The 24743-nt window shown below is 36.7% G+C and overlaps 1 protein-coding gene across 1 annotated transcript in view; it reads left to right on the forward strand.

Annotated features, from left to right (window-relative positions):
- Window positions 1-24743, forward strand: part of CADPS2 (calcium dependent secretion activator 2) — a 284927-nt gene that overhangs the window by 124380 nt on the left and 135804 nt on the right. The window contains exons 7-8 of the mRNA XM_054272587.1: window positions 13947-14058; window positions 23731-23870. Of these exons, the coding sequence (XP_054128562.1) occupies window positions 13947-14058; window positions 23731-23870 (252 nt within the window). The remainder of the gene's footprint in view (window positions 1-13946; window positions 14059-23730; window positions 23871-24743) is intronic.

Genomic DNA, 24743 nt, shown 5'->3' on the forward strand with positions numbered 1-24743 from the left:
TGATGAAAAGTAAATGATTACCACCAGCCTGCTGTGGGGACTGCTGGCAGGAGATATTTTTCTGTAGTCAGTTAGTCATTTTGAACTGGTAGCTACACTTATGGAAAGAAAAAAAAAAACAGTATAAAGAATTATTTATGCCTACTTTTTTTATCTTTGGAACATCTCTATATGCAGTGCAATGCTACTACTCACAATTCAAAAACTTTTACAGTGAAAAGGAGAAAATAAGATACTCAGATGAATGTTTCAAAATGCCATTGCAAGCCAGTGTGATCTTAGAGGAGAGATTAATGGAAACATGAGTCAAGTGCACACTTAATTCACAATTTATCCACTATTCCAAATGCTGAATATTTTCGCAAGTATTTTTATGCATGTATGTAAGTATTCCTCTAAATCCCTGAGTGCTATTTTAAGAGTAATACAAAAACTAGAAACAATATTCATTCTTAAAGGGAAGATGCCTAATTAACGTCCCTGGAAGGGGCTTTCAGTTTTCATCAGTAGTAAATATTTTCTGGTTTTTTAATGCATTTAACTCATGCTTTCTTTCTCTTTGAATAATGACTTTGTAAGTTTATGTTTAAGTGCTTCATTTTCTTCTTTAGCAACCTAAATGAAGTACTGTTTATATGCATCTTACTGAGTAACTTATGGTCATTCTAAAATGCAACTGCTATAGAATGATGTAGTTTTACTGAGCTTATGTCTTGGACAGTTTTACAAACAGATCAGTTACACAGCTTCATATGCAAACCAAATAAAATTTTTATAACTGCCTGTGAAATATTTCTTCATTCCTTCCGACTGTTTCCTGCCTTTTAGCCCTGCTGAAAATCCCTCCAGCATAGCCTGTGACCTTTTCTACCAGAGATCAGTAAGCAGAGCCCTCAGAGGGCCCTTTTAGTTGTGTGAAGCTTTGCATAACTTTGTTGTGATGCCACAGGGGGTCATCTGCAGAAATCCAGTGCTAATTTCATTTTTCAAATGTTGTTGAAGTCGTCTTGTTTTTAGTTTTGTGGAGTCTGGTATCCACATTTCTTTCTTACCCTTGATTTTTATTCATTCTGAATATTAAATAATGTGATTTCTTGAAAGTGTCATGTTTTAGGCATGTAAAATCATGCCTAAAAATAAAAAAATGGGAACATACTGTCATTTAGTACTACATGTGACTTCTTCTTGTCACATACTTATGCAATCAGAAAAGATCATATCTTGATGGTGAGAAAACTTTAATAGAGACAGGATATTTATTCGTGTGGACAAGACAAATAAGATGACCATATTTTACTGCCAGTGATTGTAGAATCTTATTAAAAGGGCTATTATATGTTAGAAGTATGTGAAGAATGCATGATTAAATCTGACTAGAGGAGGCAGGGAACCTCAGTCAGTACTGCACAAATAAAGTAAATGCTGCTCACATTATTTTTATGCCATATTCTACCATCATTAATTCCATAAAATATTTGAAGTATGAGAACTTGTGCATGCATTAGCTAAAGATTGCATAGAAAATCTTCCATAGAGCAGTTTAAAAAATGGAGAAAAAGGCTTAATTTGTAAAATTTCAGACTTTCTTAAATTACATTATCACTCATAAAAAATAGTACTTTTTTAATGTGATGTTTTGAGAATGTGGCCTAAGCCGACATTTCTGAAAGGAAAAAAGATAAATAACATTTATAATGTTGGACAATCATGTTCCAAACATCAGGAAGTTTTCTTTCTTCACCTTCATTGTAGTCCCTGCATCTTTATAGTTTTTTTATTTTTTATTAAGGGAAACAAGGGGACAATAACACTTAAAGCTGTCGCCTAGCTTGTGGTTGACAACACAGATATACAGTGTGTAAAGGAAGAGAAAGCACACCTACTCCTCCTTTCCCACATGCTACTGCTCTCTGTCTGATACATGTGCATAAATGAAGTTTGTTTAATTCAGTAACACTTCAATTATACTGTTGGTTTTCTGCAGTCATTCCTCATATTGTTTTCATGTGTAGGAATTCATGTTCTTGCTTTTGCACAAGAGAAAAGATAAAATGAAGAAGTTTTACTTGCCTCATATTGCTTGAATTCTTAAATAGAAAATGAGAGAATATACATAGGAAGAAGGGCGGGACAGAAAGACAAATTTTGGCTGATCAGAGAGGCAGTAATCAAACTCTTCTGTTGCTGGCAAGCTGACTAACTCTCCTTACAGTGTTTACAGTGTTTTCTGTTCTTTGTTTGGGTGCTTTTTTTATTGAAACGGGTATATTTGAGCATGGGATTTTCTACATGGGACTACTAAGACTGCATTTTCATAGTACCTGATACAACTGTGCTTAGCCTTCTGTTCATATGCTTCCTAATGTATCTTCTGAGGAAAGACTTCCTTTAGGATTTAGCTTCTTGATCAGGGTTTTATACTTTCACCTGTTCTTTTGACTGTTTATTACCTCTGAAAGATTTCTACTTGCAGCTAGGTGCTGCAAAATCCAGTGTTGATGTCACAGATCAAGTACAAAGTAGTTCATCCTAATTTTGGCATACAGAGTTATTTTCTTTAAGTCGTAAATACATTTACGGCAACATTTACAAAAGTGAGGTTATTTGTTAGAGAATGTCTGTGTATTTTTAGTAATATCATTTCACAGGCTTAAGTTTGACAGACATAATTATGTTGAGGTATGCAATGCTGAAAACTTGGTGAAGATGAGCATGATCCTTTAATAATATTTTGGAATTTTAAGGGGAATAGTGGGGATCATGACAGGAAACTATGTGTGTCTACTTTCATAAACTAGGCTTGACTGAGTGGTGTAAGGATTGTTATAATATTCTCTAAATTTCACCTTTCTATCTCTAAAGTAAAAACTCCATCATTGTGTTCATCTTGTCATGTATCAGTATGTGCCTCTGGAGCAATTCACAGAATACAGTAAAGAAACAATCTTTCAAAAAATTGGGTTCATTGATTAAATACTGTATAGGTTTGTTATCCAGCTGTTAAGAGGAGAAAAAAGAAATTAACAGTAGGAAAGTATCTGATGTTTCCTTGGTTCTGCAAAGGAAATTATGGAGAAGAAAAAGAATACACATTTATCTCAGTGTGTCTTCTGGATTAATGCTGGAAAAGTTTCACATAAAAGAGTTTCACCAAGTTTCACTTGGTGCCTTGGTTTTATGGTCTGTCATTGATTACTATTTTATATTGTAGAAGAAATTTTTCCTCTCTCTTATTGCAGAGAAATATGAATTATATACAGACACTTAATATTAAAATACATTTGAAACTCCACTGGATAATAACCTGAACAACCTAATTTTAACTGCTCTTGCTCTGCACAGGGTTTGAACTAGGTGACCTCCAGAGGTTCCTTTCAGCCTAAATTTTATGGTGATTTTGTGATTAACTCCCAAAATAGTCTAAGTCTGCTCTATCTGAGGGACTTGTGAAAGCCACTTTTGTTAGAAGGGAATATTCTGTTTTCAGGTAAAGAAGCATAGCATGGAAGAAATTGGGATGAAAGGAGATAATTAAGGTTGGTTTTATTCTCTGCTCTATTTGGAGAGTCAACAATAAACATAAACCTTATGTCACTAAGGCATATATTAGGGTAGATAGTATATATACCCTATATAATACATATAGCATATAGAGAGAGTATTAACCCTCCTCATCCAGAGGCACCACTGAAAAGGAAAGAATAGCTATGTATCTGTCTTCTTTTAAAATGTAGTATTATGTTACATGTGTCTTGCAAGACTGATACCAGTTTTATTTCACAGTGCATTTTGGAAATTTTGGGGTTTGAAGATGCATGTTCCACCCATGCCTTTCACTGTAATAATCAGAGCTTGGAGGAAGACTGTTTACACACTGCTTAATGCACAAGTTGTGTCTGTTTCCATTCTCATTCCCACCTGATCCACAAAAATTGCAACTAATATCTTGCAGACAGCTGTAAGCTTTCTATAACATCGTGCTAAAGCAAATGCAGATGTGTGATCCAGTTTAAACCTGGAAGGCCTTTGGCTGTGAATAGCATGGTGAAGCCAAATCTTCACCATCAAATCTTACTTATAAGCAAAATGGTTTTGATGAGGAAAACCTTATTCTATCTACCTGGTCTCTGGCTGGCTCAAGCTGAAGGCAAGGGCAGCCTGTAAAGTATCATCTACAGGGATGTGGTCTGTCAAAGAAAAAGGTGGGGGAGAAGGATTACCTCAAATTTTACCTCCCTTCTCCTCCTAGAATACTTCAGTAGAGTGAATTTGAAATTTGTGTTTCAGAGTGATCTGCACCTGTCTTATCTTGGAAAAGTTCAATTGTTGTTTGTGGGTAATAGTTGACTTGAAAACAACTCCTTTGGATTCTTCTTAAAGTGTGATATGACCTGAATGCCCAGTTTTATATTTTAAAAATATCCTATTCTTGTATCTTGATTTGAAGAGACCTTTCAAAAATTTGCTTATATGTCTTATAAGTATGACACAGGTGCATTCAAATTAATTAGAAAATATTTTATTAGATATAGAATTTTAACAGATTTTGTAGCCTACTTTAGTTTAGAGTTGTTGTTTTGGGTATAAAGAAATCTTGAGAAAAAGGATTTGAAACAAAGAAGTTTCTACTTTTGGATCCTGCTCAGGCTAAGAATACTTTATTCATCTCAAATGCTCATGGCGTTCAGAAAACTGTTTTTCACCCCACTATGGGCAGGCTCCTCTTTGCTGTCACTGTGTTAGTATGTGCATTGATCCTCAGAGGTGTTGAGAGTTCCAGTAGTTCTAGAATACAGAATAGCCTACTGAACAGATGAAAAAAATATAGTTATAGATCCTAAAATTTCTTAATAACTACACATAATTTCAGGTGTGAGTCCACAGGTTAATGTGCCTATTTGAAAGCAATACCAGTGGATTGAGAGTAGGAGGACAGCAAAAACAAAGGCAGGGTGGTGTGGACAGCTAATAAGAGCAGTATGAGTCAGAAAGAGCAATAAAAGGGGTTTCAGAGTAAAACACACTAATCGGTCTTATGCCAACTGGAATACTGACATTTTCTGATTCTATTCCTGGCTCCTTCCTGGTAGACTCTGCAGGCCCAGGTGGGTCAGTCTAGTTTGTGATTTGTTTTCCCATGTCTTTAGACTGACCTGACAGCATCTACCTGCTTCATCAGAGTACTGTCTGTGAGTTTATCAATGTTTGGCAAGATTTTGAAGGTTTAAAGTGTCACAGAAATACAAAGTAAAATGAAGTAAATAGGAGTTGCAACTTTTAACAGTATTGTTGTGGATTCATAATTATCTCCTTTTCAAGGAAATAGTGAAATAAATATGCATATAGAAATTTCGAGAGCATAAATGACCATGTCTTGCCCTTTTGCCCATCACCAGTCTCTAGGTGGTTTTGAACCTTGTTGAGAAACAGGAGGTAATGCCTCTCATGAATTGTTCACTCAATATGTACCACTGCCTGGCAGTGTCAGTCTAGATACACACCCATGAAAATTTTCACCCTGGCTTGTGTCTTGGTTGCCTGTATTGAAAGTGAGATGGGAAAGCAAGACTAATAATTTATTCATACTGTTTTATGTTTGTAATGACAATACTTGTCATAATAGCATTCTGCACTGTTAGGGTGCACTTTTCTTCTTTTCAGTGTAGGAAGCCTAAATGAGTGTTTTTACTTAGGTGCTTATTATGCACAGGACCCCTCTTCTGGTTTGCTTTTCTGCTTTCTATTAGATACATTTTTGTTTGAAAAGAAAACTACTCAGTTTTCTTGTGATTTTTTACAAGTAATTTTTTTCTTATATTAATAATTATTTATGCTTAAAAATAAATACATGATTGTGCATAGATCATTATTAGCTCTCAGATAAGCAGTAATTTTGAGGTCTGTTAATTTTTTTATTTAAAATAGTTGTTATTTTACCAAAAGCAGATCCTGAAAAAAAAAAATCTGCATACTGACAGATTATTCATTTTTCTCTTTCATATTAGTCTAGTTGTATAAAGGAGCATTACAATATAGCATATCCATCTAAACAGTGTATCCTTGCTGTTGCTGAAATTACATTTTGGAGCTTTCTGTTCCTTGAGAAAAAAGTTCCAAGAAGGGATTTCCAGTGTTATGTAACAATCACCCTAAAACCCCTTAATTTTGCTGCTGAATACACAGAAAAAGAAAAAATTACCCAAATATTTACATTTTCATTTAGTGACTACACTAGGTAGTGGCTCAGCAAAGCATTGAGAAGTCAAGCAATGGGCTGCTTGGTGTGTGCAGCTGCAGGTGCTGGACACAGATTTTCTGGAAGGAAAGTGCTGAAGAGATGGTTTATTATTCTGCATTTCAAACTATTAGTGTGCTGGGTCAAAAGTTCCCATATAGACAGAAATAAATGATAAAGGGTAAAAGACAGTAGTGTAGACTCAGCTTAGGTGGAATCAAAGGTGACATTTAAAAGTAATTGTGTGACTTTCCATACTTATACCAGGACTTCCCTTTTCACTTTCCCTTTCTCATGTCACTCACCTCTGTAGAACAATTTATTTTTCTGCTATCTACATTTTGTGGCTTTAGGAACACTTTGATTGGAACCTCAGGGTTAAAACCATTGCCATTGTCATTTTCCTTCGGTAGCTGACAGTCCATAAGGTAGTAGCTAAATAGAGAAAGCATTTATGCAGAGTATCAGTGTTTCTTCAATAGGGATTGTAAAACAATGAATCTGTAGCTCTCCTCAAGATTTGTGCTTAAAATAGTGGCATCATAGTAACACAGGGAGGAACAGAGTCACAGAAGATTAGGTAAGGTCATTAATGAAAGGCCAGACACATGGCTACCTCCTGGTTCAGTTTGCCTGAGTGTGGAGCTTTTCTGTGCTTCTACTGTGAAAGGTTTTTATGATTTGTTTAGTACTTTCTTTATGCCTTGCTTTTCAGCTGCAGTTTAATGTGCTTGCTCTGAGCGAGCAAATTATGCTCCTTTTTCTTCCATTAAAATAAATGAGTAATTTTGAAATAGAGAAACAAAAAAATATTTTCCAGGGAAAGCATTAACAATGTAAATCCCATTCTAAGCATTATAGAAATACAAGCTCTTTCCCTTGGGGTTGCAAGCATTAATTCCAGATCTCACTGATGTACTGGAGAATGCATACCTAAATAACTAAATAACTAAATAAATAAAAGTAGTGGTTGTAATGTTGCATATAAGGAATGGTCTTTACCCTGTTAAATTCTTAGTGGTGCACAATAGGCTTCTGTTGCATGTGCAGCACCTTTCAATATCCTTTTTCAAAGGGAGAGGCTTCAATGTTCTTATTATTTTGTATGGTAGTCATAACAAAAACTAAACATGCTTTTGGGCTGTATGAGACAGCTGTTAGAGTTAAATCTGTGATTTCCAGTGTAGCATCCTGGTGTCAATCATTAACAAATGGATGAGTAATTTTGTGCTCAGAAGAGAAAATGAAATGCTTGTGATATTTTTCCAAGTATCAGCGGGGAAGAACAAGTAGCAATTAGCACCAACTAATACTCTCTTTAGGAGTCTCAGTAAAAACACCAAAATCAGATAAGTATGGATTTAACTCTATTTTTATTTGTGTGAGTGGAGCCTCCTTGTCAAATTATAGATTTATTGTCACATTGCTGCGGGGTGACTTGCACTGCTGGTACAGCGCCTGGCTCGCGGTCTCACATTTTCTCTCTGTGTCTGTGCAGTTGGACATAGTAATATGCAGCACTTCATAAATTCCACACTCACACAATCCTTCACTAACAACAGAAGGTTTTTCAGACCTGCATTTGAAGTGCTTCAGTGTATCAGTGTACTTGGATGTGTCAGGGGGTGCTGAGCCTCCTCCCTCCTTTAGTTTCCTGGTATTTCATACAACTTGCTCTGTGAGTGTGATTTCTAACCTGAGGGTTAAGATACCTGGTTTTATACAGTCAAAGTTGGTTTCTAAACAAAGTAGAAAGAGCAGAGATTGTATAGGTTCTTGACGTGGTTGAAACACAAAGATATTGCGGAGACCTCAACATACTAATTCCAGTCCAGCTCCAGGATGTGCAAAGGTGAAGGGCTGGTAAATCTCTTACTCCTCTGGAGCAGAAAGTTGCTTAACAAACTATCTTGGATGGGTCTTCCTGCTCATTCCACCTCTGTCCACATCCCTGTTTGGATAGCAAATAAGAAAACTCTTCCAGAAGGCCTCTTAAGGTAATTTAACTTATAGTTAAGAAACATGATGAGGTTATGCAGAAGACTTAAACCCAAAGTCAAACCCAGAATGATGCAAAAGATGGCACCAAGGAGACTAATACACTCTGATACTAGTTTTAAAAGGGAGATTTCCATATTGCTGAGGACAAAACAATGGTGTAAAAATTCTGTAGAGTTGGTATTTTATCAGAAATAAAGTGTTCCAATAAACAGGGCTAAAATAAAATTTCTAGATCTTTGCTTAGAATAATAAATTTTATTACATTCACCCCCATGATCTCATAAAAAAAGTTTTGACTAACAGAGACCATGAGTTAAATGGAAAACCTGTGAGAGAAAATTGCTTCTGTTTCCAGTGTATGAAATGCATTCCAAACTGAAGTAGAAGAATAAATTCCCTTAGAGGGGTTTCTGTGACACAGTGATAAATCTTCAGCTGAAATAAACATTCACCTTCTTGCTGGCAGTAGGTACTTTTGCAGTGAAGGGAAATAAACTTTGGCAATATATTTTGTCTCTAATTATTATATCAACCCACGTACCTCTGACAGCAGCAGAGAAATATGGTGAAAAGACTGTGGCTTATGGTTAAAGATGAACAAACATCAAATCACTGCAGTTTCTATAGTAAGGAGAATGAGTAGGTAAAAGCAGAAAAATTATTTAAACAGAGGAAAATTATGTGGTGAAATGAGACCCTGAAGAGGCAGAATTAGGGGCTTTTTTTAGACTTAAAGGTGGTACTTTTAGAGCTATCCAGTATGCTACATGGGCTGCAGCTAAAAGTGCTGTGCGCTCACTGCAGCAGTTAGTGTTGAAATTAGTGTTACTTCGAGCAGTTTATCTAGCAAGATTTAAACAGACAAAAAAGCAACCGTACTATAAGGGTAGTTATTTAATATAAATATTGCATGAGATGCATACTTGTTTTGTCTAAAACTTTGCACTTCCCATCTGAACACTTCCAGCACCAAAATTGTTCACATTATTGGACCAGTACTCAAAAATCAATGGCTCCTCAAAGGTGTGAAGGTGGTTGTTTTTTGTTTCCATCATTTGCATACATTTGCTAGTTAAAACATATGCTATTACAAACACAAATCATTGCATTTTTCTTTGTAGTTAAGATTTACTAAAGGTACACTGTTTGCAAATAACAATTTCATAAGGTAGATGAATTAATTTGCTTGATCTTTCGTCCTTTCTTCCATCCTTCCTTCAGGAGCTCCATAGCAGAGCAAGCTGTAAGTAAATTACCTGCAATATACTTTGGCTCAAACAAGATCTAAATGGCACGAAGGAATTGCATCTCTTTTCACAGAAAGCCAGGTTTCAACCTACAGGTTCAGCTGTATGAAAAGTAAAAGTCAGCTGTAAGATTTATTTTCATGGAGAAAACATTTCAGTTGTTGATGTTGAAAGTTAAAATAGAAATAAAAGCAGCTTTTTTTAATTCGGCATTCAGATTCTAGAGACCACATTGTTAGTTCCTATTTAAAACAGAAAGTAGTTCAGTTAAGCAATTTAAAAATTTTTGTCTTGCAAGTAATGTGAACGGTCTTTTGTATGGTGATTGACTTCCATGTCTGTGGTTCAGCAAAAAAATATTTTTTGGGAAGTACTGTATTTTCTTCAGGAAGAATATCAGGGTGCAAACCCGAACTTGGCATTGATTTGTCTGACATATACGTAGCAGCTTAGCTTTTTAATTTAAAGGAGATGTTCTTTCCCAGGAGATTAAGAAATGCAAGAACCAGAAATATTAATGTTTTAATAGGGGTCAAAAAATGCATTTTACAGGCAACAAATTTGTTTTGGAAGAAAATAATGACATTTTTGAGAAACAAAGTGGATGTAATTATACTAGCACCTAAAATCTAATAGTTGAAACAAGAAATCACAGTAATGGTGATAAAAATTTTCATAATGATATTTACTATTCAGGTATTGATTTCATTAATTATTAGGTATTCTCCTAACGTATTTTCACCATTAAACTCACCAGCTCCTTGAACAGATATATAGATCTAGAATAAATATCCAAAAGTATGGAGAAAATTGATGGAATTTTGCAGTAGAAATAACAAGTGATTCAGTAAAATCTTATTTATTGTCAAGGAATACTGTATTTACAATCTTGGCATAATAGGGAAGATTGATGCAATTTAATTACACAGTTCTTAGTCACAGCTGGTGATAGGACAGTACCTTATTCAAAGTTATTGTTTGCATGTATGTTGTAATGAATTTTAAATTGATCTGTATGCTGAAAATCTGATATAGTTTTTTATGCTCTGAGATATAGAAGCTGAAAGTGTAGTATCCATTTAAATGGAATTTGGTTAAAATGAAGTGTTATTCATAAACAGGAAGAGTAAACAAATTGTTGATTTGTTGACTGGAGTCTGGCCAGCTGTCATAAAAGAAATAGCCAAGGGAGAAAATAAAGTTGAAATCTGACATATCTTGAACACCTATATAATTTCAGAGCAGTAAAGGGTATTTCAAAATAGGCTAGTTTGTGTACACCTGCATGCTTTACTCAGTCTTTCCTTTATTTTGGGTCATCCTTAATAAATACTGAGTTCCTGGTATCTTGTTATATTCATGGCACAATCTTTACAGATATGAATTTTATTTCTGACAGAACTGAAGTTTATTGGGAGACATTGACAGTGCAAAATATAGCCAGAAAGGCCATTCTTATTGCTACACCTCATTTCATACCAACAAAAAAAAAAAGCAAATTTTTATTCACATAAACATTCATACAAGTTAGATTACAAGTTGGAGTTTGGATTAGGCTGTCATTTGTGACTTCTGCTTCAGTTGTTGCCTGATGCATAATAACATAATAGTGTGCTTTTAAATGTACAGCATATAGATGAACTCAATCTATCTAGATAAAGTCAGTTTGCTTGGAGTATTGGGTCTCTTATGTTCTTTCTTTGAAGGAGCAAACTAAAATCAACATGATACCACTCTTTTGGCTGCTGATGTCAAATTGTATGAATTCATACCTCTGCAAAAACATGAAGCTTCAAAGAAACAGGACTTGTGTTCTACTAATTCACAAGGAACAAAAGGATGATCTACGTGTACTTTACTGTTATATTGGCAACATCAGATACCCACAAGTTAAGTGTGTTAGTAAGGGATGCAATCTTGGATTTGCATTTTCTAACTGAACATGATTTCTCAGGAGCTCTTTCATGAGCAATGATATTAAGACCTAGTCAGTAAATTCTGTGATCATCAGCTCTGACACATAATTCACTTCCAAAGAAATGTTCCTGAGAAGCTATGGGAGTCAGCTGAAGTCCTAATCATCCAGGAGCATGCAGATAAGTGCATGGAATATTTCTACCATGAACATTAAGCCTTAGGAATTGATTCAGACCATTCATTTTCAGTCCAAGATTTTCACTTACTGCTGCAGATGAAACAAGGGATGAGAGAAAGGTGTCAGTCAAGGCTGGTGATCAGATTCAATGCTAAAGGTGATTTCTAGTACTACGTGAGTGCCAACAACAGGTGGATGGCCCCACATTACTCCCATTCTCATCATCCCTGTGCCTCTAAATTGGAGAAGGAGCAAATTCTCTCAGCTTCCTGGGCTAGGCTCATGTGTGCCCCATCCCTGGGGGCTGTGTCCTGCAGAGATGGAGCCTGGGTCTCCAAAGATAGCTGCACCACTTTCCAGGAAGTTCTTTGAACTTGATGCCAGGGTGCTCAAACCCCAGCAGATGCTGAAGCACACTCTGCTGCTCAGCTTGCAGCAACTGAGCAGGTGATGGTCTCTTCATTGAATGGGCTGGGTCTGTTCCCATCAGTCAGCATGACCTCTTCTTTCTCTTCTCTTTTGTATGAATTGATGCTGGCACTAGACTTTTGTAGAGAAGATTTGGGTTTGTTTTGTTATTTTAATGGGAGTCTCTCTTGGGTTTGGTGTTTTTTTTGGTTTTTTTTTTTGTGGTGCTGTCCAATATGGCATGCACTGTTTAATGCCTCTGGAAGCTCAGGGACAAGCAAACCTGACAGCTGAGAGAGAAGGTGCAGCTATCAAAATGCTTAGATTGTGTTTCCAAATTCAAGGCAGCATGCTTCCTGAATACTGGGATCTGGAGGCTAAACTAAAAATACAACTATCTCATCTTTTATGAAGGTGCTTTCTCCTTGGAAATTTCATTTCTGTATTGTGACTAAACCTACCCCTAGCACGACCACTGGGAAAAGCAGTAGTGCTAGGCATTGTCTAATTCTGAATTTGCAGCATCTATCATCAGATCATAAACAGGTTTTCTCTCACTCAGGAAGGTAATTTGTCAGAGTTCCTATTTCTATTACCACTTTGCTGAGGCTAAAGCTATGCATGCCACAGACAGATTAAGCATCTATCTAACCTAATCAGAGTGAAGAAGACAGAAATTAGCGCAAGATTCGATTAATTTGTGGTGAACCTCCCTTTCAGAGTCAGGCATGTTCAGCCGCCTGTAGGACTGGTTTATACAGAACTGCTGCTTCCTTAAAGCTTTTTGGTTTTGATTGCATATTACTTTCTAGATTTGGTCTTGAAGTCTGCAACTCATGCTAATTGAAGCATTTTCTTTTGCCTAATAGGTCCCTTTGCTGGAAAATTGCTATTCTATGTTCACATTGCAATACTGGAGAGATTGTGTATTCTTGAATGTAAATGAAAATTGTTGCTTTTCCTAAATGAGGGCCTAAGATTTTGGCTTGTGTAATACATCCTTTTATAGAGCATACTCTTAAGGTCTTCTGTTTTCTTTATTTTATTAGTTTATCTCACACAGTGGACAAAAGCAGGAGAAACTGGACTGTGCTTACTTTTTGCATTTTGTATGTACCTACTAGCATAATCACAATAAGTTTAATCAGTTAATGCAATGAGCTCCATGTGGTTGTCCAGGATAATGAAATAGATCATTGAAGGAAATTGCAACCTAATTTGTATAACTTTTGTTTTATGTACCACTGACACACAGGGAGGTGGAGGGGAAGGCTGGCAAACCAAGTGTCTTAACTGAGATAAGAGATTAATGACTAAAAGTCTGTCTGTCTAATTAAGGTTCTCTAAAAGCACAGAGCCTTGCAGCAGTAATTATTTTGCAGAGCTATAGTCACTCCAATAATATTTTTTTCCTATTACTTGCATTTGTGTTTATGTTTTTCCTACATTCTAAGTTGTAAAATATATAATATAAAATATAAGATTTTCTCTGCCTAAGTCTCCTAATTTATTCATGCTGTGGTTGCCTGAAGTGAATTGTGACATGGTTCTTTGCTAAATTAATTTGACTGGTGTGCAGAAGATAGTGAATATGTTTCATAGAAAATATATCTCTCTTTATTTGCCTTCTTGCTTGATTCTTTTTTCTCTATGAAGATATAATTTCTGTTCTTTGAGTTTTGCCATTAATAATTTTTGGATTGATATTTTATGACAAAAGTCATAAAGAAAAGCCCTGATTTGTTTGATGGCAGGGAAAAGCCATTTTTTTCTATGTAGATATTTGATCTTGGATGTTCAAAAATGTACCTCCCTTTTCTTTCCCACCCTCCTCCTCCTAAAGCCTGAAAATTAAGTTCCAAGAGTGCATTGATAAATATTCTACAAAAATATTAAAAGTCCTATCACTCTCAGGCCTGTACTCAGCCCCAGTTAAATTTTGTTGGTTTTTTTGTTGCAGATGGGGAACCCAAGGGGATTTCACCACTACTCACCCTCGGCCTGTTGTCAAAGTAAAACTCTTTACAGAAAGCACCGGGGTGCTGGCACTTGAAGATAAAGAACTGGGAAGAGTGAGTATTATGTGCAGAGAAGAGAAATATGTGAGAAATGATGGGTAGAAGTGTGAATATTGATAAAATGTGCCATAAAATGATATAATGCCTTCATTACCAGGCTGTTTTGCTGTGGCTCTATCAAACAGTGGTTTTTTTATGTTAGGGTGGCTTTTAGCAGTGTTCAAAACGTGGTAGGTTGACTTTAATTACCTTTCAGAAACTTACATCCGACATCCACAGTGGTTCTCTTTGTCTTATTTAAAGCATTAATTTCTACATGACATATCAATGCTTTTATCTATTCAAATTAGGAGTGGAAGGGAGAGGGGTAGGACTTGGCATATAATAAATGTAGCAAACAATGGGGGTAAGGAAAGGGAGGACTTAAGTGGTAGAAGGATGGAGCAGAATGGGAGAGGAGTGAGGGATAATATGGGAGAGTAAAATAAGAGCTTATTCTTGTACTCCGTGTGCTTTTCCTCTGTTTCTGTGTTTCCCTATCTTGGCAGAATAATCTGATATTGGCTCAGTTAGTCAGAGGACAGTGCTAATAATGCCAAGGTCATGGGTTCGATTGCCATATGGGCCATCCACTTAATAGCTGGCTTCAATGATCCTTCTGGGTCCCTTCCAACTCAGACTATTCTGCAAATTCTGTCAATTTATCCTTCTTGAGCCAAAATCAAGAGCTAGTGAGTGCAACGTATCGTAGAAAGAAGACAGTAGGGTGAATGAGGCAGAGAGGCTCTGCAAATCTCCCCCTCTTCTTCTGTTGAAATTTTCCCCTCTGCCATGTAGCACATGGAAGACAGCTCACATTTTAATGCTTAGTTCTACAATCAGAGTCCTGGCTGTTTCTCATTCAAGCAAGCAAGCTCATTGGAAAGAGCAGGGCTCTTCTGCACTTTGTGCCTCTGAACACAGGTGGTTGTGCTCAGACACGTTGTCCCTTGCATTGTGTCACTTGTTAAAGTCAGGACTGTGTCTTCAGGATTACTTCTTGCCTCATCTCATATCCTTCTAAGGGGCTTCCAGGGTCGCTTGGTCAAGGTGTAGGTGGGATCTGCATGGAGAAGGTTCCCACAGAGGTAATGCCCTGGCAAGAGCCAGGCAGGCAGTGTGACAGGCACAGAGGTGCCACAGTGTGCAACTGAGCAAACCAGAGTCACAAATATCTGGATTCAGAACAATTAAAGAGACACTGAAAGGGTGAAATTGCACACAGAGAAGTTTTGTCTCTGTCCCTCCTTGCACAGTCCTTTCAAAGAAGCAGAAGGGAAGTCAAGTGCCAAGGTGAAGGACAGTGGAGGAGGGACTATGTGGCCATTGTGAACAGTAGCCAGCATACTCATTGCCAAGGAGTCAGAGAAGAAAAGAACCATTATCAATACAAAGAGGCTAAAAGTATCACAGGTTTTAGCAAGATCCTCTGTTTCTGCAGCCTCAAATAGGCAAAGTTCAGGTACCTTGGTCTGCTTTCTTACACTGCAGCTTGTCTAAGTTTCTAGGAGAGGAAGTTAAAAAGATTTCAAATTTAATTTTAAAGAATAAATGCATTTCAAATGTAAACTATTGAGTATAGCTTTTTCCTTACTTGTGTCCTGTGGCCACAGAGGGTTGGTGTGTAGGTTTTTTAGTCTTTCCTCTCCCTGCCCACTCCTGGCTGCCTTCTGACACATCTGTGTTTGTCAGCTAGTCCAAGCAGTTTAAAGAAGGTGTCTTGGTTGGGAGCAGTGAGGGGAAAGAGAAAAAACGACAAGTAATTGAGAGGGGATAGTGACCTCAGTGCCCTGTTGTTGGAATCTGACCCAGCTTTCCCAGAAACAAAGCAAGATCTCTAAAAGATGAGGTAGGGAAGAGCAATCTTCTGTTTCTGATTCTCACTTTCCTGGTACTTGCTTCTTGCTTTTATCAGATGCTCTGAGATTTGGCACTTTGTACCAGAATAAGCCTATTAAAATAATTTCTTTTTGCTGTTTTTCCTCGCCTTGTGAAAAAGTATAAAGGCCATCACCTTTTTTCCCTCTTGCATTAAAGCTTGTGCTGAGATTGGGAATAGCAAACAGGAGTATCCATGGGATGCCTGGATACTGCTTTTCTGTTGTATAATACAGTCCTGATTTGCTGAAGAATTCTTTCTGAGAAAGACATCAGTAAAAGAGAAACCTCCCACAATGACCCTATGTATATGCACATGGTCTTTAGCAGTGAAAAGTAACATAAAAAGGGCATGTTGGCTGTGCAGTAGCCTGTTTGGGTGAATGTCTTTCTGCACCTCCCAGGTCTGGTAAAACCTGTGGTTGCTGACAGACAACTTGTCCTTAATTCAGGAGAAAAAGAAATCTTCCAAGTCACTTCTCTGATATAACCAGAGTATTTGTGAGAGGTGGTTGCTAGCTCCAGGGGAGACTGGGAGAAGGTTTGACATAACTTTTACAAAATAATTTGCAGTACTATGTACTCTTGTGGTACACATTTTAGCTTTCAAGCTCTTCTTTTGTTGGTGATGTCTTTGTTTTCTGGTCTGAGATTTTTAACTTCAGGTATTATTTGAAAATATGTGGGATCCCACTGGATAAGCTTAATTTTTGTAAAGTTTGGCAACTTTATGCATGGTCATTACAATGCAGTGACTTGCAGGAGTCCATCTGATTCAGCTAGGTTTCTTATCCTTGGAAAAGGTCTGAAGATCCTTCCTACTGGTACTTTTCCTGTACTTAATAATTCAACTCAAACCTTTCCCTTCTGAGGTAGGCTTACTGTGGACATTAATTTTCATCTGTCAAGTACTTTCTTAAAAGTGTGTGTCTTGACGTGATACCACTTTTCTACATTACTGAAGCTTGCATTTCCAATACCTTGCAGTTGTCCTGAAAGTTTTGTTCTGTTTAATCTATAATTAGAAATATAAGGCAGCATCAAGTTACATGATTGGAATTTTGAACTTCCATCACACACCAAAAGGTTTCTTCTGCCACCAAGGGGTCAGATTTTTAGAAAAAAAGAGACAGATCATACTTGCAGCTTTTCATACTCCATGTTTGAAAACTCAGGCTCACAACCTCTGCTGTGGACCAAGTGATAGAAAGGCTGATGTCTGTATTTAACATCTTTTCCCTTCAAAGCATTTAAGACATGGTTAACTGAAAGGAAGTAATACTTGCTATGTCCCTTGTCTTATATGGCTGTCTTCCTCCAAAAATACCAATAAATCCAGTTGTGAATCCCAAGAGAATATTTTGCTTGCTGCAGGATTTTCTTCTGGTTTCCTGCTGACCACTTTCAAACAAAAATAAATCTTAATATTTATTCTCCGTTCTACACAAACTGTGTACAACAATTTGTACAGATTCAGATACAGATACAACAGAACAGTTGTACAAATTCAGTTTTTCACTGAAATTAAAAACAGAGATGTGTGCTGTACAAAAATGGAAAGGATGTTATATGGATTTGGGTTCTGCAGAAGCTTTTTTCTGAGCTTTTGGTGTGGTGTGTGTCACTCTACAAACAGTGAATTGAACCCCTGACTAACTTCCAGAAAGGAAAGCAAGCTTCATCTTTGAAGCTAAACTTATTCTAATGAGGAAATGTTAAGAACTTACTTTAGTCAAAGATCTTTGAAATTTGTGGTACAGATTTTATGTGACTGATACTGATCTGGCCACTTGAATAATTTTTGTATGTGCATGCAGAAGGCAGAATTGATGTTTCATTTGTATGTGCAACAGCTGAGAAAGTGTGAAGAAGCCTTCAGAGTTTGATGTAACAACTTCTAAAAAAATCAGCCTCGTGGTTTCTGAAACACAGGGATCTGACACCACTTTTGCTTGTTCAGTACTTTGTGTATAAAGATGTTCAGACCTAGTAAGTAATTCAAAGTGACAGCCCTTGTGCGTGCTTAGCACACATGTGGTTACAATGTGAGAGCAGCAGGTGGTGTTTGATCGCTGATACTTTTTGAATATAAGAATATTTCAGCCTTGTTGCTCTGACTATTCAATTAAAAGAGAACTATTGTCTCACAGCCTGCATGTCACAGTCAGCTGCAACCAGCAATAATTAGCTGTGTAGCTATGCTTTTTGGTTTTTTTTTCATTTAGTGCTGTTACTCTGTGTTTGATTTAAAATTATAAAATAGCAGTACTGGGTAGGTACCTATACTCACAGGATTGATGGGTTTCTGAATGTTGACTGCACTGGGCAGTTGTTGTTTTTCTTCTGGGCCACATTCAAAGAGCCCCTGAGCAGAGACAGTTTCATTCTGTGACTGTTAATTTAAAGCCTGCCATCCTGGGGATTGTGTTTCTCCATCGCACTTTGAAATTACTGTGGTTTCTCAGCCCTGAGTTCTTCTGTCTTTCTTTTTTTAAGTCTGGAAAATTATAAGAGATTGCTTCCACTCCTGCTTTGTCTCTTGCTCCCCAAGTAGTTTGCCTGTCAGCACTCTGTGATGTCTGAGTGTTATTGTTTCCATTCTAACAGGGAGGTTCTCAGTAGCTTCTTTGAGAGTGCCTCTCATTGGAAATGCTTGAGAGAGTTTGCATTCAGGCCTTGTCTCTCTTAGATGTGGGGGAGAGCCTCTTTGGGAAGGACTCAAAGACTGCTTTCATCAATTGCTAAGGCCTGTTAGGGTTAGTGTTCAGGCAGCGCCATCAACAGAGGGTGATTGTATAAATTGCGAAGTCTTCCCAGTTCTTTTTCATCAGCAGTATTCTAGATACCTCTCTCACCATGTGCCTATTCAATTTCTCTTGTTTTTTGTTTCTTTTTTTACCACCTGTTACCCAAAGCCTTGTCTTGGTGTTTCAGCCATAATGCAATCATAGCCTGAAGCAAGAGATCACTCAATAGGTGAGATGGTGGAGCTTGCATAGAAAACTCATAAACTCCCTCGGTGATTGAGCTCTTATTAACCCATTCTTTAGGGGTTCCCAAGATGATAACTTTTGTAGGGGAATTATTCTCAAGAGAGACATCTCCTTTTCCCCCTTCTACCTCCAGTTTTGAGTCTCTTCTTTAGCTCCTTTTTCTTCATCCACCTGGCAGCAGGGAGTCATGACTTAAAGCTCAGGGAGAGTGAGTGCAGTGCTGTGCTTGGCAGGCTGCTGCTGGGGATTCAGCTGAGCTTCTTGTCACCCTGACAGCAGCTTCTGCCTTTCTGGCATCAGCCAGTCTTTGGGAAAGGGGCTGACAACACAGAACAGCTCCAAACTTTCAAGTTAGGGTAGAAGATGTCTTGAGAAGAGTCAGTAGACATTTCTTTCAAAATCAGATGTCCCATAAGTGAGGTTGGGGCCATTTGTATTCTGAAAGAGCACATCAGGCATGAGAACTTTTGTCTCAGTTTTCCTGTTGGAGACTATGGAGTTTGAAGAAAGGATAGGAAGCTGGATGCCAGAAGCAGGAACAATTCCCTGGGGTATCAGGGCACAGAGCAGGATTGGGAGACACCAGGGCAGCCCCTTGCATCAGTAGCATCCCTGGGGATGAGGCTAGGCTGAGGTTTGATTTGCTTCCTGAAGATGACCCAGGCTGTGTTATGAAGAGGAGACTGTGGATAGGCTGCATCTTTCTTTTTTTCACAGATCTGTCTGTACTGAAGGCAAGAAAACAATTTTCTGTAATAGCATGCTAAACATCACCTGCCTCTTCAGCCAGGGCATTAAGGTGTAGATCTTCTTCACTTTCATCTCTTTTGCTTGTGACAGTGAGCCAAAACTCAGCACAGTCGACTCAGAATTACCATGATTACCAAGGTCTGGTGCATAGAGTCTAAGATCTCAGAATGTGTCTTAGATCATCCCTACTTGAACAATCTTTCTCACCTCAAATACTTGGGTCAGAAGTGTGGGTAACTCCATCACTTGGGCTCAGCTGTTGAATATCATGGGGTTTGGTGGAAGTAGGGGACTGGGGAGCATCCAGAACATGACAACATAAGTTGGCTGACATGCAGCCACAGGCATCAGGTGGGGGAAAATGTAGAGAATATCTTGATTCTTGATTTTTCCCAAGGTCTTGCTAGTCTGTTTGTCTCTTGCCTTCGTGAGTCCCTTTTGAAGGCTGCATATTTTTTTGATAACAGGACAACTGCAGCCTGGAATGGTTAGCTTGATAGCTTTATCTCAACATGGGAGTACCAGTAGGAGATACTTCAGCCCAGAACTTTTGACTCTGAATCTTTTGCTCAGTTACCTTCTCTGAGAAAGCAAGAACGCCCCCAGTTTTAGAGTACTTTGGACAACTCAACCTTTCTTTCATACCTTTAAAAGAAGATATGATCAATGTGCCAAAAATAGAATTAATAATTCCAGCCTTTCTGGATTGGCTCAGGTGTACTTTAATTAACTTTTTTTATTATGATCCAGCTGGGGACCTAAATAAATAATGGAATCACAAAAATGGTGGTTAGTTCAGCTGTCAAGTGATATTAGCTTCAACCTGTCTTTCTACCTGTCAGCTTTTAAGGTCAAGAGAGAAACATTTTCGGTCATTTACAGCTAAGAAACAATATTTTCAGAGCATCACTTTGCACAAATGCCTACAAGTTATGCTCTATGATATTTAAAATTTTTGTGTTTATTTTTCATCCAGATGTGGAGGGGCACAAAGGGAACTTGACATTTTTTTAGTTACTGTGTGGTCTGAGGAAATGTAATGCTAGATGTAATTGGAACACGTGGTCAAGTATTTTTTAATGATTATGAGATGATTAAATTTACTGAATTGTCTCAACCCACGCTGTTCTCATACTATTAATTTGCCTTAAATGAGTTGAAGCAATGCAATGCACAGCAGCTGTGTTTGCTATGTAGCTTTCTAGTCATTAATAGTTCATTATACTTTTTAATGTTGATTACCTGTTAGTATAATTATGGTAAACACTTTCCTATACTAAAAACTCATAATGCTCTGTGCTGTTGCTGAATAAACTACCATGGTGATATCTGCAGGTGTATGAACAATAAAATAAATTAAAATAAAATAAAATAAACTTCAGAAATATATGATGTAGTACAGAAACATATGATTCAGTAGGAATTCTATTAAATTTATAAAATTTTCAGGCACAGTGAGGGTATCCTCTAGGTGATTCTTATGCCTGCCAGAGGAGACATTTGAGTTGATACCTTTTCATTTTTTAAAGTAGATTATGAAACAACCAGAAGATTTAAATCCTTAAGGAAATCTGATACAGAATAACCTTAGAAAGTTTCTCCATGGACAATGGCAATGACTTCAGACTGCAGCATTCCATAGTGGAGAGAATGCTTTTAATAGAAATTTCAGCAATTTTTTACTTTTCTTATCAAGGAGAATTTGCCAAGTGTTTTGGTTTCAGTGATTTTGCGGAAGCTTGCAGCTTGCAGCCACCTGATGCTGTGGTTCACAGTAGCTATCAATGCCCTTAAGAGCAATATTAGTATGAAGGTTTTTGCAAAGATAATTCATGCTTGTCACATGCTTTGTGTGTGTTTTTGTGTAACAAAAAGTTTGATTACAAAGTTCTTTCAAGCTCTCGTTGTTTAAAGCTGGAAGGCTTGACAAAATATAATACAAACCCAGCACAGTGCATGCTCAAATAGTCTGACAGATACTTATTCTTTGTGAGAGCTTTGAAATTGAAGCTCCATAATACTCCTTTTAAAATTCAGAAAAGGAATTGTCACTACCACAGATATACTCTTGTCTACTTTTATTTTCATCAGCATTCTAAAAACTCAGGAAGTTGACAGGACAAAGGTGTTACTTGAGATGCATGAGCTGTAATAAGCAGTTACAAGACAACAGGAACTACAGACTGTAGAAAAGGAAAAATTCTTAGCATCACCTGCAGTCCTGTGTGAATGCCTAGTGATTAAATGCAAGGAATGTATAATAATTCTGCTTATATAATCTTGCAGTTAAAGGGATAAATAAACTAAAAATAATTTCCCCCTTGATACATCAGAACACAAAGGTTTCCATGCTCATAATGTTTTTAAATGTTATTTAAGGAATGCCTTTTACTCAGAATGAGAACCAGAAAGAAGGAATAACTCTGTTATAAGTAGTGGTTTCTGTGCATTTGTAAAAAGAAAAAAAAGGTAACCAAGTTTGCTAAAATCAGAATGTACTGATTCTTCTGGTATTGCTTTAAAAGGTACTCAGTGTACTCAATAGGTCTGACAGGTTAATTCTTCCACTGGTCTTACAAAGGTTGCATATTTGATTAGGAGTGATGCATCATATTCCTCTGCTTGACTGCAGCTCCTGATATTAACAGCATGTGCTTCTGCAGAATATTGAGAATATTTGAGATGAGGAACTGAAGGCCTTCTACTTATACCATCTTTCAGATGATTTTGATCTGAATGACACTGTTGTAATATTTTTGGCTAATAACATCTGTTAGATTTATACTTGCTTGGACAGTTTTGCTCAAATCCTTAACTTATCCTTTGTAGTAACACAGAGGACAATATATTGTGTTTTATATATATGACACAAGTACTATGTGTAGGAAATTAACTTGATGGTTAACATAATGATTCATTTTATTTTTCAAGAAATGAAAGATGTGAAAAATGATGCTTTTTAGAGTGTTGTTACTTTCAAAATGATAACGGTAATTCATGGTAGCTGTAATTCAGAACTCACTGAATGTTATGAAAGTCTCCCTAGTAATACGTTTAGAATACTTTAGAGTCTAAATTCTAATACTTTAGAATACTTCAGAATCCAGATTCAAAAGTAGTGCTTATAATAAAAATGAAAGAAATTATATTTCAGCAGCATTTAACTGCTGAACATGTCACTTAGGGTAAGAATTTGATGAAGCAGTAATTTTTAATTGTACTGACTATAAATGGATACACTTTTTGGATGGTAAATAAATATTTAACAATACTCATAATTTAAAATAATTAACAATACTAATAACAATAATATTTTATTTGTTGTGACTTACACTAATCTAAAATTACTTGTTAATAAAAGTTTCAATAAATGGATATAAATGTTTTAAAAATTAAATATTTAAAATTCAGTGTTTTGGGGGTTTTTATGTCTATTACTGTGGATTACACAAAAGGTTTGTGTCATATCACATGTGAATTGGACATAGTATCTTACCTCTATTACATTCCATTTGCAGCAAAGGTGCTTTGGAATTCATCTACAATTTCTGTGGTTTTTTACTAAAATTGACTTTTATTAATGCTATTGATCAAAATTGGAGACAGTAACAAGAGATACACTTTGGTTATCTTCTCTCAAGCAATGCCACTACTGAGGGCTGATCCGTTGCATAACGCTACAGCAAATGGCTTCAAAAGGGTTTCCAGCAGAGCACTGAATAATGTAAAAGTTTAAGTTCCTATTTAATTGTACATGACCCTTTTGAAATGCCAACTGTTCCTTTAAAAAAAAAAGTTAATTCAAAATGTATTAACAGGAGGAAATTTTATTAACTCATAATGGGAAAATTTCCATTTGTAAGAGAAGGAAGGAGTTAATTTTTGAAATTGGTCTGTTACAATGAGATTGAGTCAGCTGGTTTATTAGATTTAGGAAATCTTTTTTAGTCATCTTTTGTATTGGAGGAGATGCAACAAGAATCTTCACTGCTTAGACATTTCCATTAAAGACTACAAGCAGTTTTTTTAATCAACTTGCTGAAGTTTTTCTTTTCATGACTTGCAGGTTGTGTTGTATCCAACATCCAATAGTCCAAAGTCTCCTGATCTGCATAAGATGATAGTTCCCAAAAACAGCCAGGACAGTGACCTGAAAATTAAACTGGCAGTGAGAATGGATAAACCACCTCACATGAAGCACTGTGGGTAAGTGGCCATTTCCTGGCTGTCTCTATTTTACTATTTTGTCTCACTGTGCCTGTGTTTTAACAAAGTATCTAACGAGTATTTAACAAAGTATCTATAATCATAAAGTTTGTAAAATATTTTAAATGTCTAAAACATTACCTATACTATGGTTTTGTGTTATTCATTTTATACAAAAAGTTTGGACTAATCAGGAATAAGGTTCATTTCAGATGTTCTGTGATGTGTAAATACAGATGATGAGCTACATCTGAAATGGAGAACTAAGAGTACAGTCTCATTTAGATACTGGTCTTGAATTTATGGCACTTTGTTAAAAAATATTTAGGAGAAACATACTTTTCCATTAAAATAGGGTTAATTATATACTTGAATAAATATACCACATATACTATGTGGTATTTGCCACACAGTCTCCCCTTCCTTTCTCTGTCTGCTGCATGGTCTTTCTCTTGAAAAAAATTATGTATGAATGCTAGTTTAAGGATGTTTTTCTGTCTAACACTGAAATTGTGTGGAATAGATTGTTCATAAAGAGAGCTCCTTTAATCAGCTGCCACCACTATTCCTCAGCCCACCTGCAAAAACAGGTAGTGTTGCTGACAGTAAGAAAGTTTGAATCCTTTTTTATAAAGCAATCAAAAAGAATCAATGTACTTTCCGTGCTATATAGGTTTCTTTTTAGTCTCCTCCTGTTTGAATTCTTCCCATTGTACACAGGCAATAATTGCCAAAATTTCCTATGTATTATGCTTTCTTTAAAAAAGCACCCAAACTGACTTAAGTTTTTTTCAAAGTGTTAATCAGTTGGACTCAAATTTCCCAGGTATCAATTGTATCCCTCATTTTGGTTTTGTGAAACTTAGACACAAA

Source organism: Melozone crissalis, unplaced genomic scaffold, assembly GCF_028551555.1.
Source record: "Melozone crissalis strain CALT ecotype California unplaced genomic scaffold, PUWL_Pcris_2 ptg000004l_1, whole genome shotgun sequence".
In the NCBI taxonomy this organism is placed as follows: domain Eukaryota; kingdom Metazoa; phylum Chordata; class Aves; order Passeriformes; family Passerellidae; genus Melozone; species Melozone crissalis.